General features: G+C 37.3%; 1 protein-coding gene across 1 annotated transcript in view; it reads right to left on the reverse strand.

Annotated features, from left to right (window-relative positions):
* Positions 1–1,221: 1,221 nt before the first annotated feature.
* GABRA1 (gamma-aminobutyric acid type A receptor subunit alpha1) overlaps positions 1,222–13,888 on the reverse strand; it is a 302,930-nt gene continuing 290,263 nt past the window's right edge. The window contains exons 9-10 of the mRNA XM_077266108.1: positions 12,304–12,506; positions 1,222–2,506 (exon numbers count right to left, since the gene is read on the reverse strand). Of these exons, the coding sequence (XP_077122223.1) occupies positions 2,201–2,506; positions 12,304–12,506 (509 nt within the window). The 3' untranslated portion in view covers positions 1,222–2,200. The remainder of the gene's footprint in view (positions 2,507–12,303; positions 12,507–13,888) is intronic.

A 13,888-nucleotide genomic window follows, 5' to 3' on the forward strand; every position in this document is an offset into this window, starting at 1 on the left:
TTTAATTTGATGCATATTTGCAGTTCTCTGAATGCTGAGATCTGTATAACCCCGTCCACAACACTGATTGGTAGTGTTCTATACAGTGAACATAGAAAGCTGCCAATCAGTTGGAGAGTAGTGAAGAGCGAGTGTACTCGTTGCTCGGGTGGTCTCCGAGCATTTATGACTGCTCGGAGATTAAGTTTTCTTCACCTCAGCAGCATGATTTACAGCTATTAGCCAGCTTGATTACATGTGGAGATTCCCTAGCAACCAGGCAACCCCCACATGTACGCAGCCTGGCTAATAGCTGTAAATCATTCAGCTGCCGTGATAAAAACTAAATCTATGAGCAGTCATAAATACTCGGAGGTCACCCGAGCGTGCTTGGGAAAACCCGAGCAACGAGTGCACTCGTTCATCACTACTGGAGAGTGTAAAGATATACAAAGCTGATGAATATGGATGACTACCTGGCAGCAGGTTTACAAGTCATCTAGTGATAATCTCCTGCTAATAAAACTGATTTATAAAAACTAAGCAGGCCAGTAAGTGACACAATGCTGGAATCAGAGTCTCTTTCTCTATATTATGCTGCAATCAGATTAAGTGGTGAAAATGTAAAAAAAGGAGAAATCATCTCATCGTACAGGTATGTCCGAAAAGCAGGGAACTGCGATTGGACAGGCTTGATGAACAATGTAGAAAACAAAGGGATTCCAGCTTCTTGTTCGGTATTAATGATCCAAATTTATTCAAACAATTAAAATGTCCATACAGGTACAAATGGAGGACAGGGAAAAAACATAGCATGTCATTTCTCTATCCTCCATTTGTACCTGCAAGGACATTTCTTGAATAAATTTGGATTATTTTTACCGGGCAAGAAGATGGAATCCCTTCGTTTTCTAGGTGGTGAAAACCTGGGGATAGATTTCCTGAAATTGGAGGCTCAGAACTGAACTTGTTCTCGCCTACAGCCACTATCAGTTGTTACTCCAGCATGTGCCGTCAGCTCCTTCTCCTTGTTGCTACAGACTGGTAGAATTTTTCTAATGTAACATGTTTTAAATCAGTATAAAATGTTAGCTCAAATAGGTTTTTCTCTAGGGGGGCTTTGGTCTTGTTTTAGTATAAGGTTACTGCTGCTTAGCCTGGCCATATATACATATAAATATGTGCATATATATATATATATATATATATATATATATATATTTTTTTTTATTTTTTTTTTTTCTAATACAAACCATTGTAATAGACGTGCTCACTCATACTTTTTGGGCTTTGTACTTAAAGTTAATGAAGACAAAAATGTAAAAATGTAAAAGAAACCTCAGAAGAACTCTTCAGTGGCGATGCTCTGCAGTAATGAATCCTTGAAAGTGAAAGTTCCCTACTGTATATAGTAGTCACATACAGCCTAATGTATAAGGTTACAGGTCCTAGGCATAGCTAACAATCTAGTATAGTAAAATCATCATATGTTCTAAGATAGATAGAGATTGGGAGATTTGTTGGGCAAAGGGAATGCTTCTGTTTTTTGTTATTATTATTTAGGTATTTATTTTATAGATTTTTACACCTTAGTCTTTAGTATATGAAGCTTAATGGATATGATCTGAGAAGCATTTCAAAGCATGACACGCTGCCAAACATCTATAGCAAGGGTTAAGTAAGTTCAACATTTCTGTATTGCAAACCCCACAGTCTACAGGTTGTAGGAGAATTACGCTGAACAACGCTTACAATACAATTCAGAATCCTTCTGAACCCCTCAACTAATCTAGATTGAAAATTTAAGTTCTATTTGTGGTCCTACAGCAATGGTTATCACATGAAGTACCAATATTTACAGCATTATCAGCTATTTAGTATATATCCCTGCAAACTATTGGTAGATATGGTGAACCAGACATATTTGTGGCTCCTATGTATTTTACCACCACACTATCTGACAAAACATGAGGTCTAGTTTTGCATTTTCAGTGTTGGACACAAGTTTAGCAGATACCTCTTGTACTTTACACCAAACACATTGATACCGTGGCATCAAGCGGAGGCCTCCTCTAGTTTTTGTATTTTGACTTTGTTTCATAAGCAAACCTTCAATTTCTTTAAGACAGAGGCAATATGGCAAACAGGAATTATTCCGAGTTAAGAGACTGGAAGCAATTCCCAATGCAAAAGACAGAACATGGATACATGAGTTGATCGGTTATTGAGGTGGCGCTGATGCTTTGACCGCTGAATCCCGATTGAGATATGTCGCCCAGTAGACCAAGTTAAAGGTCCCAAAAAGTAGAGGAAATGCTATTCTTGATAGTCGGTCAATTTTGCTCACACTGTTGAATGTCTTCTTGGGTTCTGCAGGCTTTGGCTTTGGTTCAATATCTTTTGGTTCTATGGTGGCACTTTTAGCAATTGTGGCCAGACCAGGGTCTCGAGCAATAGGTGGGTAGTTTGCTGTTGCTGAAGCATATGTGTTGTTCTTCTTTATAAGTGGATCCTTTACTTTTTTAGGCTAGACAAACACAAAATGCATTAGTATATCATTAATATATCATTTAGATTTATGCCATTACAGTATATCCCTACAGAACAATAAGTGAAAAATAGCAAAGGCATTTTTTTTTTTCAATCTTACTGTCTTGACGCACAGCCACCATGTTCCCCACTAATTAACCATTAATTCATCTACATCCTATACAAATCCTAAAAATACTTAAAAATAGTAGAACATTATATGTTTTCCAACAAATAGAAATAACATACTCTTTAAAGGGAACCTGTCATGTGAAAAAACACCATTAACCTTCAGATATGGGGTTAATCTGCAGATTAATAGCGTTCTGAACCTGTCTGGTGCCTTCACTTAGATTCCCACTGCTGGGAGCAGATTAACTATATTCCTCACAAGCAATGTTTGGCGGGTTCCCTTTAAAATAATAAATAAAAAACAGCAATATTACACTTATTTCAGCAAATTTGCTATGTTTTTAAAGCGAATGAATAAACTATTAAAATATTTTCTCATCTTTTGTTAGTATAAACCATCAGAAATAAATTTAGTGATGAAGTGCTGATGTATCATTTAAAAAGGAGTCAACGTTTCTTATTTTATGGAATACAGAAATTGCTTCCATCTGTTTGGAGCTTTCATTCCAGACTTTTGATAGATCACATAAAATTTATTTTCCATGTTTAAAAATGGAAAAAAAATGTAATTTCCTACAATTTTTTGTAGATTTTATTAGCCCGAACAATTGTTTTCAGTGAATATAAGTAGCAATTATTTCAATTTATGATCAATAGTTTATTGGGCTAAATATGGATAATATTTGATGAAAGTAAAGTTTTAAATAGTTTAAAACAGAATTTTATCACAAATATGACAGCCCTTGTAGTGCGTATGGATAAACTTAGTCCAGCTGGAACAACTTTTTTCTTAAAATGTGATACCAGTTCACATAAAGAAAGATTCACATTTTCAGTCATACGGTAATTAATGTATGAAGTTTTATGGTTTATACTGGTATTACTGAACATGGAAGATTAATTTTAGAAACACCAGTCTTCACAATATAAACTGCATATACAGTGCCTTGCGAAAGTATTCGTCCCACTGGAACTTTTCAACCTTTTCCCACATATTGTGCTTCAACAACAAGTGGAACATAATTGTGAAGTTGAACAAAATTTATTGGTTATTTTAAATTTTTGTGGAAATTCAAAAACTGAAAAGTGGGGCGTGCAATATTATTCAGCCCCTTTAACATAATACTTTGTTGCACCACCTGTTGCTGCAATTACAGCTGCAAGTCGCTTGGGGTATGTCTCTATCAGTTTTGTACATCGAGAGAGACTGAAATTCTTGCCCATTCTTCCTTGGCAAACAGCTCGAGCTCAGTGAGGTTTGATGGAGATCGTTTGTGAACAGCAGTTTTCAGCTCTTTCCACAGATTATCGATTGGATTGAGGTCTGGACTTTGATTCTAACACCTGGATACGTTTATTTGTGAGCCATTCCATTGTAGATTTTGCTCTACGTTTGGGATCATTGTTTTGTTAGAAGACAAATCTCCATCCCAGTCTCAGGTCTTTTGCAGACTCAAACAGGTTTTCTTCAAGAATAGTCCTGTATTTGGCTCCATCCATCTTCCCATCAATTTTTACCATCTTCCCTGTCCCTGCTGAAGAAAAGCAGGCCCAAACCATGATGCTGCCACCACCATGTTTGACAGTGGGGATGGTGTGTTCAGGGTGATAAGCTGTGTTGCCTTTACGCCAAACTTATCGTTTGGCATTGTTGCCAAAAAGTTTGATTTTGGTTTCATCTGACCAGAGCACCTTCTTCCACAAGCATGGGTGTAAAGCTCAGGTGGCTTGTTGCAAACTTTAAACGACACTTTTTATGGATATCTTTGAGAAATGGCTTTCTTCTTGCCACTCTTCCATAAAGGCCAGATTTGTGCAGTGTACGACTGATTGTTGTCCTATGGACAGACTGTCCCACCTCAGCTGTAGATCTCTGCAGTTCATCCAGAGTGATCATGGGCCTCTTGGTTTCATCTCTGATCAGTCTTTTCCTTGTTTGATATGAAAGTTTAGAGGGACGGCCGAGTCTTGGTAAATTTGCAGTGGCATGATACTCCTTCCATTTCAATATCGCTTGTACAGTGCTCCGTGGCATGTTGAAAGTTTTGGAGATCATTTTGTATCCAAATCCAGCTTTAAACCTCTCCACAACAGCATCACGGACCTGCCTGTTGTGTTTCTTGGTCTTCATGATGCTCTTTGTGCTTCAAACAGAACCCTGAGACTAACACAGAGCAGGTGCATTTATACGGAGACTTGATTACACACAGGTGGATTATATTTATCATCATTAGGCATTTAGGACAACATTGGATCATTCAGAGATCCACAGTGAACTTCTGGACTGAGTTTGCTGCACTGAAAGTAAAGGGGCCGAATAATATTACACGCCACAATTTTCAGTTTTTGAATATCCACAAAAATGTAAAATAACCAATACATTTCATTCAACTTCACAATTGTGTTCTACTTGTTGTTGATTCTTCACCAAAAATTTACATTTGGTATCTTTATGTTTGAAGCATGATATGTGGGAAAAGGTTGAAAAGTTCCAGGGGGCCGAATACTTTCACAAGGCACTGTATTATTAAATAGATATCATAGCAGATGAGGCTGGTGTACTTATTTTGAAAACTGATGTCAGAATGACTGTATAATACATTTTTTTTTCATAACTTTTCCCACTTTGTTATTAAAATGAGGAGGATATGAGCTATGCTTAGTTTAATATCAGGATTATACAGGTAGCTTGATGTGGATTATCAACACACGTATATCAGCCTGCTCAGGTTTAAGAAATCTTTTAATAATGTTATAAGTTTGCATATTGAAATATGATAACAGATATGCTTTTGGAAATAATGGAAAAAGAAAAGTTTTTACTATTCATAAAACAAATCTTAAAGAAAGGAAGTTTTCGGAAAATAAATAAATGAAGAAATATGTTTACAGAATTTGTAAAGGAAGTTACCTAATAGACCCAAATTGTAAGCCAATAAGATCTGTCAGGAATTGTCAAGATCTGTTTGACTAAATGACTAAACAGACCAATTTTTCCTGAACTCTTTATCTGTTATATGGGAAGCATGGTAGCTTTGCAATGCTGGGGTCCCAGGTTCAAATCCCACCAAGGACAACATCTGCAAGGAGTTTGAGTGGGTTTCCTCCAGGTTCTCCGAACTGATAGGGACATACTGACAGGGAATTTAGATTACCAAAGTGGGTGGGAATGTCCTGTGCTGTTGGATAGACACAAACAGGATCCAAGGACCGATGGAATTTAAGTGGTTTAATTGTCAACGTGTTTCAAAGTCAACCTGACTCTTTCCTCAGGACAACCAAATGTAGCTGGCATGTGGTTGTCCGGAGGAAGGAGTCAGTTTGACTTTGAAATGCATTTACAATTGAACCACTTACATTCCATTGGTTCTTGGATCCTGTTTGTGTCTATCCAACAGCACAGGACATCTCCACCTCCTTTGGTAATCCCTGCAATGGTTCACGGTTGCTGCAGCAGCTGGTGTCTATACACTAAAGAGTGGTTGGGTCACACACAAACCGGCAAAGTGAGCTTTTCATATGTTTACCTACTCTATATAACTAGGATAAGACCCTATTGCACTTTACGTGTTTTTAAAGTCTCAGGGAGTTTAGACTGTGAGCCCCAATGTGATGATAATGTCTGTAAAGTGCTGCGAAATATGAAGGCTTTACATAAGCAGAGCATAATAAAAAAAAAATGATCTCAAGTTCAAAAATAACATAATATTTTCGGCATAAAAGATGTATTCCAATTTTTTAAGTAAGGATCCATCTGGGATTATAACCATTCCATTTGTAGTTTCAGTATTTTTAGCCATGATTTACTGCCAAAAACGTATGGGATTTCCAGGCTTTGTGGCACATTAAAATTAGGCTGGGTTCACATAGCATTTGTGACTACGTTCATTAGCTCTTCTGTGGCTTTTCTTTTAATGTTATAATTGGAAGGGACCTCAGGATCATCGTATCCTACCCCCTGCTCAATGCAGGATTCACAAAACCATGTTAGACAGATATTTGTCCAGCCTCTGTTTTAAGACTTCCATTGAAGGAGAACTTACCACCTCTCGTGGCAGCCTGTTCCACTCATTGATCACCCTCATTGTCAAAAAGATCTTTCTAATATCTAATCTGTATCTTCTCCCTTTAAGTTTCATCCCATTACTTCTTGTATTTCCATATATACATGAGAATAAGCGTGATCCCTCTACAAAGTGACTTCTCTTCATATATTTGTAGAAAGCTGTTAAGTCTCCTCTTTGCCTTTTTTTTTGCAAGCTAAATATTTCTAGATCCTTTAGGCATTCCTTGTAGGACATACTTGGCTGTCCGCCCACTATCCTGGTAGCTCTTCTCTGAACTGCTCCTTTTTTTCAATGTGTTTTTTAAAACGTGGTGCCCAGAACAGGACACAGTATTCTAGATGAGGCCTGACCAAGGAGGAGTAGAGTGGGATAATTACTTCACATGATCTAGACTTTATGCTTCTCTTAATACACCCTAGAACTGTGTTTCCCTATTTTGCTGCTGCAACACATTGTAGACTCATGTGCAGTCTGTGATCTATTAGTATACCCAAGTCTTTTTCACACGTGCTGTTGCTTAGTTCTATTCTCCCATTCAGTAAATGTAATTTTCATTTTTCTTGCCCATATGAAGAATATTGCATTTTGTAGTGGTTTGGCTTACGTCCAAACCCTTACAAAATGGGATTTGGGTGTAGACACTGATGAAGTTATTGACAATAATGATGCAAAATGAATAACAGTGCTCATGCACCATTTTTGGCTGTATATGACTATTTGAGATGGACAGCAAGATGAAGTCAACTGCACATTGCTACTTTACTTCAATGGGAGTATACAGCCAAAAATTATGCACAACAGACCAAACTGTGACTCATTTGGCATCGCTACAGTCAATGCACCTGTTGGTGCATAAGCCTGAATCTCATTTTGCGGGGTATGAGACGCAACCCCCCTACAGAGCCTATGAACATAGTGACAAATGTTATGTGAATCGAACCTTAGGGTACAACGAATAGCACTTGAGTCAGCTATTTGATCTATGGTTTGCTGTTTGATACTGAGGGTTAATGCTAAATTTGCTCAGTAACATGTGGGTAATTGGATAGTGATGAGTGTATTTATTCGAGTGGAAATTAAATCTACCCAAATTTTTAAAAAAATACTTACCATTCACTACTCGGGCCATCTTTGCTACTTGCTGTTAACTGCATGGTCCTTGATGACTCTTTCTAGTACCAATGTGTGCTGAAATCCCAAGCCTCTCCATACTAGGAATTTGTCCTTCAATGTTATGATGCACAATCTAGGTCAGGAAGTCTCTGGGCATGCACGTAATAAGGTCACAACATCACGGTGACATGACACGCGTTGCATAATGTGATTGCACAGGGATGTCACAAGCCTGGTCTTTCGAGACCCCAAAGCATAATAAGAGATATTCAGTTTGGGGAGAATAAATTAGCTGCAAATAGAATTTCCAATAAAATGTGCCAGATTTGGCGAATTTGAATCTCGTCAGATCATTTCTTTCACTAACTATATAGCTTGAAAATACATAAAATAATGCTGTATGCCAAAAGGAAAACAAAATGGTCTGCATAAAATCACAAAGACATGTCCGATCTTGATCTGATTCTCGGATCAAAATTGCCCATGCAAGTCGATGGACAACACTTGGATGCCATATGTGTTCTGTCCGTTTTTCATAGACTGTTTAATAGAAGAAAGTTGAGAAACCTTCTTAATTTTTTTTCTAATGGTAAAAACTGGCACTCTGACCTAACTCTGATGACACTATGATAAAAAACAATGATAAAACTCAGTTTTTTGGCTGATGAGAAAAATCATTGCTATCTGAATGAGCTCTTAGATGTATGGGTAAGTCACTTACTGTTGCGTGTGGATGGGTAATAGTATTCCGGTAATAAGTCTGTGCCTTCACCTAGGATAGTTTTTATTTCTTGTGGTGTTTATGATCTTAAAAAGGACCTGTCCCCACATCAAAAGTTGCCAGTTTTTCAATTTTTTTTAAAATTCTCACTGCTCTGGTACTAAAGATATGGACCATTTTATTTATTTCTAATTTTTATAGTCTTTACCAAGAAGGCGGTGCTCACAGGATTACTCAGGGGCGTATACTTAGGCAGTGCTACATTGTCATCAAGTGAATCTTGATAAAGACTATAAAAATTGTAAAAAAGCCCAAATCTCTGGAACCGTATGGAAGATTAAAAAAAAGAAGCGGGAATAAAATAAAGCAAACAATTTATCCATTTGACCTGGTGACGTGCGGTGTTTAATCTTTTATCTTTTAAAAAAATCTAATCTTTTTAATGATTTGTTTTCTCTAATCTTCTGGTTATTTTAGATTCAATTTAATAAAGAAGGCAATGTTCTAACTTTTCACTAAAATAGTACTATTTTACATAGATATACTGTATATATTTTGCTTCTATTTTGGTCCATTTAGCATGGTTTATAACCCCATAAATTATATAGAATGGATTGATCTTTAGTATTCCTTTATAAAATCTGCTGTAATGTCACTTTTGTTAATTATAAAAATCTGTATTCCACTGACTATAATTATTATAATTCTCTAAAGATGTTCTGCTTAAAATATAATTTGTCGAAAACAAATATATTAAATAAACTAAAAGACTTTGCACAGCTTTTATACATTTATTTTCAGAGAAAGCCACTGGGTGGCAATGTTCCATTAATGTTCATAGGCAATGTTGTGTTTCACCTCTGAAGAGCAGGCGGAATAGAAATTACATCCATTATATATAGAACCAGGCTGCCTGTCAAGAATTACTAATATTAGTAATAATCAGTGTGATACATTTTACTGAAAGAAGGCAAATGTGTTTATCTAGAAACATTTATGGAGCCTTAGATAAAACATAGAAAACAGCAAAAAAGACCACATGGCCCATTGAGTCTGCCCTTAAATTATTTCCTTTGATATTTATGTCTGATGATATACAGCATATACAGCATGCTGAAATAATGTTTCTGCTGATTCTTCCATTCTGAGTGTTAGTATTTTCTCTTATATAATGTGTTTGGCCACAACTTCTTTATCACATTTGCAGTTTCCTGAGCCTTCAATATTGTTGGATTTTATGCAATGTGCAATCGCTGGTACATAAAACAGTATACACATAGAATGCTGTGTATGCCTTGACAGTTTAAAAACATTATTAATAATAATAATAATAATAATAATAATACTTTACTACTACCACTAATATACAGTATATATATATATATATATATATATATATATATATATATATATATATATATATATATGTGTGTGTGTGTGTATATATATATATATATATATATATATATATATATATATATATAATATATAAATTTTAATTATTATGGCAAAAATTAAGAGACCACCACATCAAAACTGTTATGATCTGGTGGCCTAAGAGCAGCATGAGACGTACTCTGGAGAAGGTGGTACCTGTACTGACCGCAGACCCTGAACTTAACACCGCAACTAGAAGTAGCCGTGAAATGTACCTAGCGCTCCCTAGACATCTCGACACAGCCGGAGGACTAATTACCCCTAGAGATAGAAAAGGGAAAACTATCTTGCCTCAGAGAAAATCCCCAAAGGATAGACAGCCCCCCACAAATATTGACTGTGAGAGGAGAGGGAAAAAACATACACAGACTGAAATGAGAATTTAGCAAAGGAGGCCACTTCTAGCTAAATAGAAAGGATAGGACAGAGTACTATGCGTTCATGATTAAAACACTAGAAAATATCCACCACAGAAAATACAAAATCTCCACAGCCAACTAAAGATATGGAGGGTATATCTGCATCTCCAGAGATACCAGCTTGGCTAAACAAATCCTTATACAGACCAAGCTGGACAAGACAAAAACATGGAAAAGAACTGAACAATAAGGCCAAAGCATGTGGACAGCAAAAATCAAGGCCAGAACTTATCTTTGTTGAAATGAACTGCAAAGCAGAAGAGACCAGGCAGGGATGTGAATCCTCCAGGAACAATGGACAACTGGCACTGACTAAAGGGTGAAGCAAGACTAAATAGCCAGTCAAAATTGCAAAAAGTGAACACACCTGATAAATGCTGCGATTCAGAGACAGCAGCGCTACCACTTACAACCACCAGAGGGAGCCAGAGAGCAGAATTCACAACACAAAACCCTGTCAAGGGCGGCCCAATCTACAGACCTGAACCCCATTGAAAACCTCTGGAATGTAATCAAGAGGATGATGGATAGTCACAAGCCATCAAACAAAGAAGAACTGCTTACATTTTTGCGCCAAAAGCAGTGTGAAATAAATTTTGACCATTTCTCCCTTTCAGAAAAAATAGGTATATTTTTTATTGAAATGTAAATTGTTCTTTTATTCTATAAACTTCTGACAACATGTCTCCGAATTTCCAAGCAATAAATTTTGCTTTTTTTTCTGAAAAGGAGAAGTGGTCAAAATCAAAATAAAAAACCCAGTGCTTTCAGACCTCAATTAATGCAAAGAAAACAAGTACATAATCATTTAGAAACAATAATACTAATGTTTTAACTCAGGAGGAGTTCAGAAATCAATATTTTGTGGAATAACCATGATTTTTAATCATAGCTTTCATGCGTCTTGGCATGCTTTCCACCAGTCTTTCACACTGCTCCTGGCGCAAAAATGTAAGCAGTTCTTCTGTGTTTGATGGCTTGTGACTAGTGTTGAGCGATACCTTCTGATATGCAAAGGTATTGGTATCGGATTGGATCGGCCGATACCGGCAAAATATCGGATCTCGCCGATACCGATACCCGATACCAATGCTTATCAACGGGACACAAAATATCGGAATGGTTCCCAGGGTCTGAAGGAGAGGAAACTCTCCTTCAGGCCCTGGGATCCATATTCATGTATAAAATAAAGAATAAAAATAAAAAATATTGATATACTCACCCCTCTGAAGGCCCCGGCTCTCACCGGTCCAAGCGTCTGCCTCCGTTCGTAAGAATGCAGAGTGAACTAGGACCTTCGATGACGTCGCGGCTTGTGATTGGTCGCGTGACCGCTCATGTGACTGCTCACGCGACTGCTCACGCGACTAATCACAATCACATCATGGAAGGTCCTTCACTCCCTGCATTCTTAGCAACGGAGGCACCGCTAAGGTCCAGGGTCCGCCGGAGGGGTGAGTATATCAATATTTTTTATTTTTATTATTTATTTTTTACATGAATATGGATCCCAGGGCCTGAAGGAGAGTCTCTTCTCCTCCAGACCCTGGGAACCATACGCACCGCACACTTCCGATTCCGATTTCTGATATCGCAAAAATATCGGAACTCGGTATCGGAATTCCGATACAGCAAATATCGGCCGATACCCGATATCTGCAGTATCGGAATGCTCAACACTACTTGTGACTATCCATCATCCTCTTGATTACATTCCAGAGGGGTTCAGGTCTGGAGATTGGGCTGCCCATGACAAGGTTCTGATATGGTGGTCTCTTAATTTTAGCCAGAGCTGTATGCTGGTAAAATAGCAATAAGTTCCGTCTCTGAAGTTCTTGTGAACAGCAGAATGAAATGCATAAATGCATTGTATACAGAAAAATATTAATATAAAAATATAAATTACCTTTTCTGGAACCACACTTTTTCCATCCCATGCATAACCTCGCTTTGTAAAATAGTTTACTGTTGCAAATTCAATCAATGCAGAAAATACAAATGCATAACACACTGCTATAAACCAGTCCATGGCTGTGGCATATGCAACTTTTGGAAGAGAATTTCTGGCGCTAATACTCAATGTAGTCATGGTAAGTACTGTCGTCACACCTGCAAACCAAACAACAACAGTGGACAAGTAATTATATTGATTAATTCATGAGCACTTGATCCTTAAAATGTTTCCAAAACATATCAAAGCGTCCTTGAAAAACTATGATCAAAGGAATAATTAGCAACCTAAGGTATCAGAATAGTTCTAGTTACAGTCTTTATGAGCATACTAAATGGCTATAATTTACTAAAGTGTGAGCCTCAGATCTTTGATTCATCGAATCGTGTACATCATAAGTTGTATCTAGTAAATAGCTAAATAACCACAACCCTGCAAAACGGAAATCAACTGATCGAGCTACGCATAGAATATTAGGATTGACCTTTACACTTGCAGAAACTTAGGTTTTAGGTGTACATAAAAGTTTGCTCCTATGTACTGATGATCTTGTAGTGGAAAGTCTGTGTTCTTGGAGAACTAGATGCACAATTTCCAGTCCTATGTGTCCCAAATGGACAGATTTTATTTTAAAGTCATCAATATTGCAATGTTAAATATGATTTTAAAGAGTTTCATATTGATTGCCTATTCTCAAGACAATATCTTTGCTTTCTATGTCAATATCTGATAGATATGTGCCTGCCTTTCGGTCAATTCCAAACTTGGCCAATGTCTACAATCTTCTACATGTGTTTTACAGGTCCTGAAAGAAGATATTACCAACACATAGATTTATCACATAAAACATACAGTATATTCTAATTCATTCATCATATTCACAGCTCATTCCCACATCTATTTATATAGTAGACATACTGTATTTGTTCTCATGGGCAAGATATCACAGTCTAATAATGGAGATGTTTTTAGCCAAAGAGGGTGTAGGCACAAAGAAGAAGCACAACCTTTTAATTATAACTTCCATATTGATCCACCCTGACCCTAGTCTCCAGAAAAATGGTAAAAAGAAACATGAAAGATTGCACATGAAAACACCACCCACCCAACACAACATCTGTCACTACCGATTGTGTACATTACACTACACTTCCATTTAGACCATCAGGCCCCAAAACTCCTATGTTCAGAATTAGGCTACTTTCACACATCAGGTTTTCACTTCAAGGCTCAATCCGGCTAAGTTTTAAAAAAATGGATCCGTTTTTTTTCCCATGGACTTGTATTAGTGCCGGATTGCGCCGGATGACCTTGCGTTTTGTCCGGTTTTCGCCGGATCTGGCAAAACTGCCTTTTCCAGTTTCTGGAAAAAACGTCCATAGCAACGCTTTTTGTCTCCATCGAAAAATCCGGAAGCGCCAGATCTGGATTTGCTAGAATGGAAGCCTATGGGAGCCGGAAAATGCCAGATCCGGAAAGTGATGGATTCCAGCGCCGGATTCCGTTTTTTTAAACTGAAAATGCTCCAATGCTTTTTTAT

The sequence above is a fragment of the Ranitomeya variabilis genome, chromosome 5 (assembly GCF_051348905.1).
Source record: "Ranitomeya variabilis isolate aRanVar5 chromosome 5, aRanVar5.hap1, whole genome shotgun sequence".
Taxonomy (NCBI): domain Eukaryota; kingdom Metazoa; phylum Chordata; class Amphibia; order Anura; family Dendrobatidae; genus Ranitomeya; species Ranitomeya variabilis.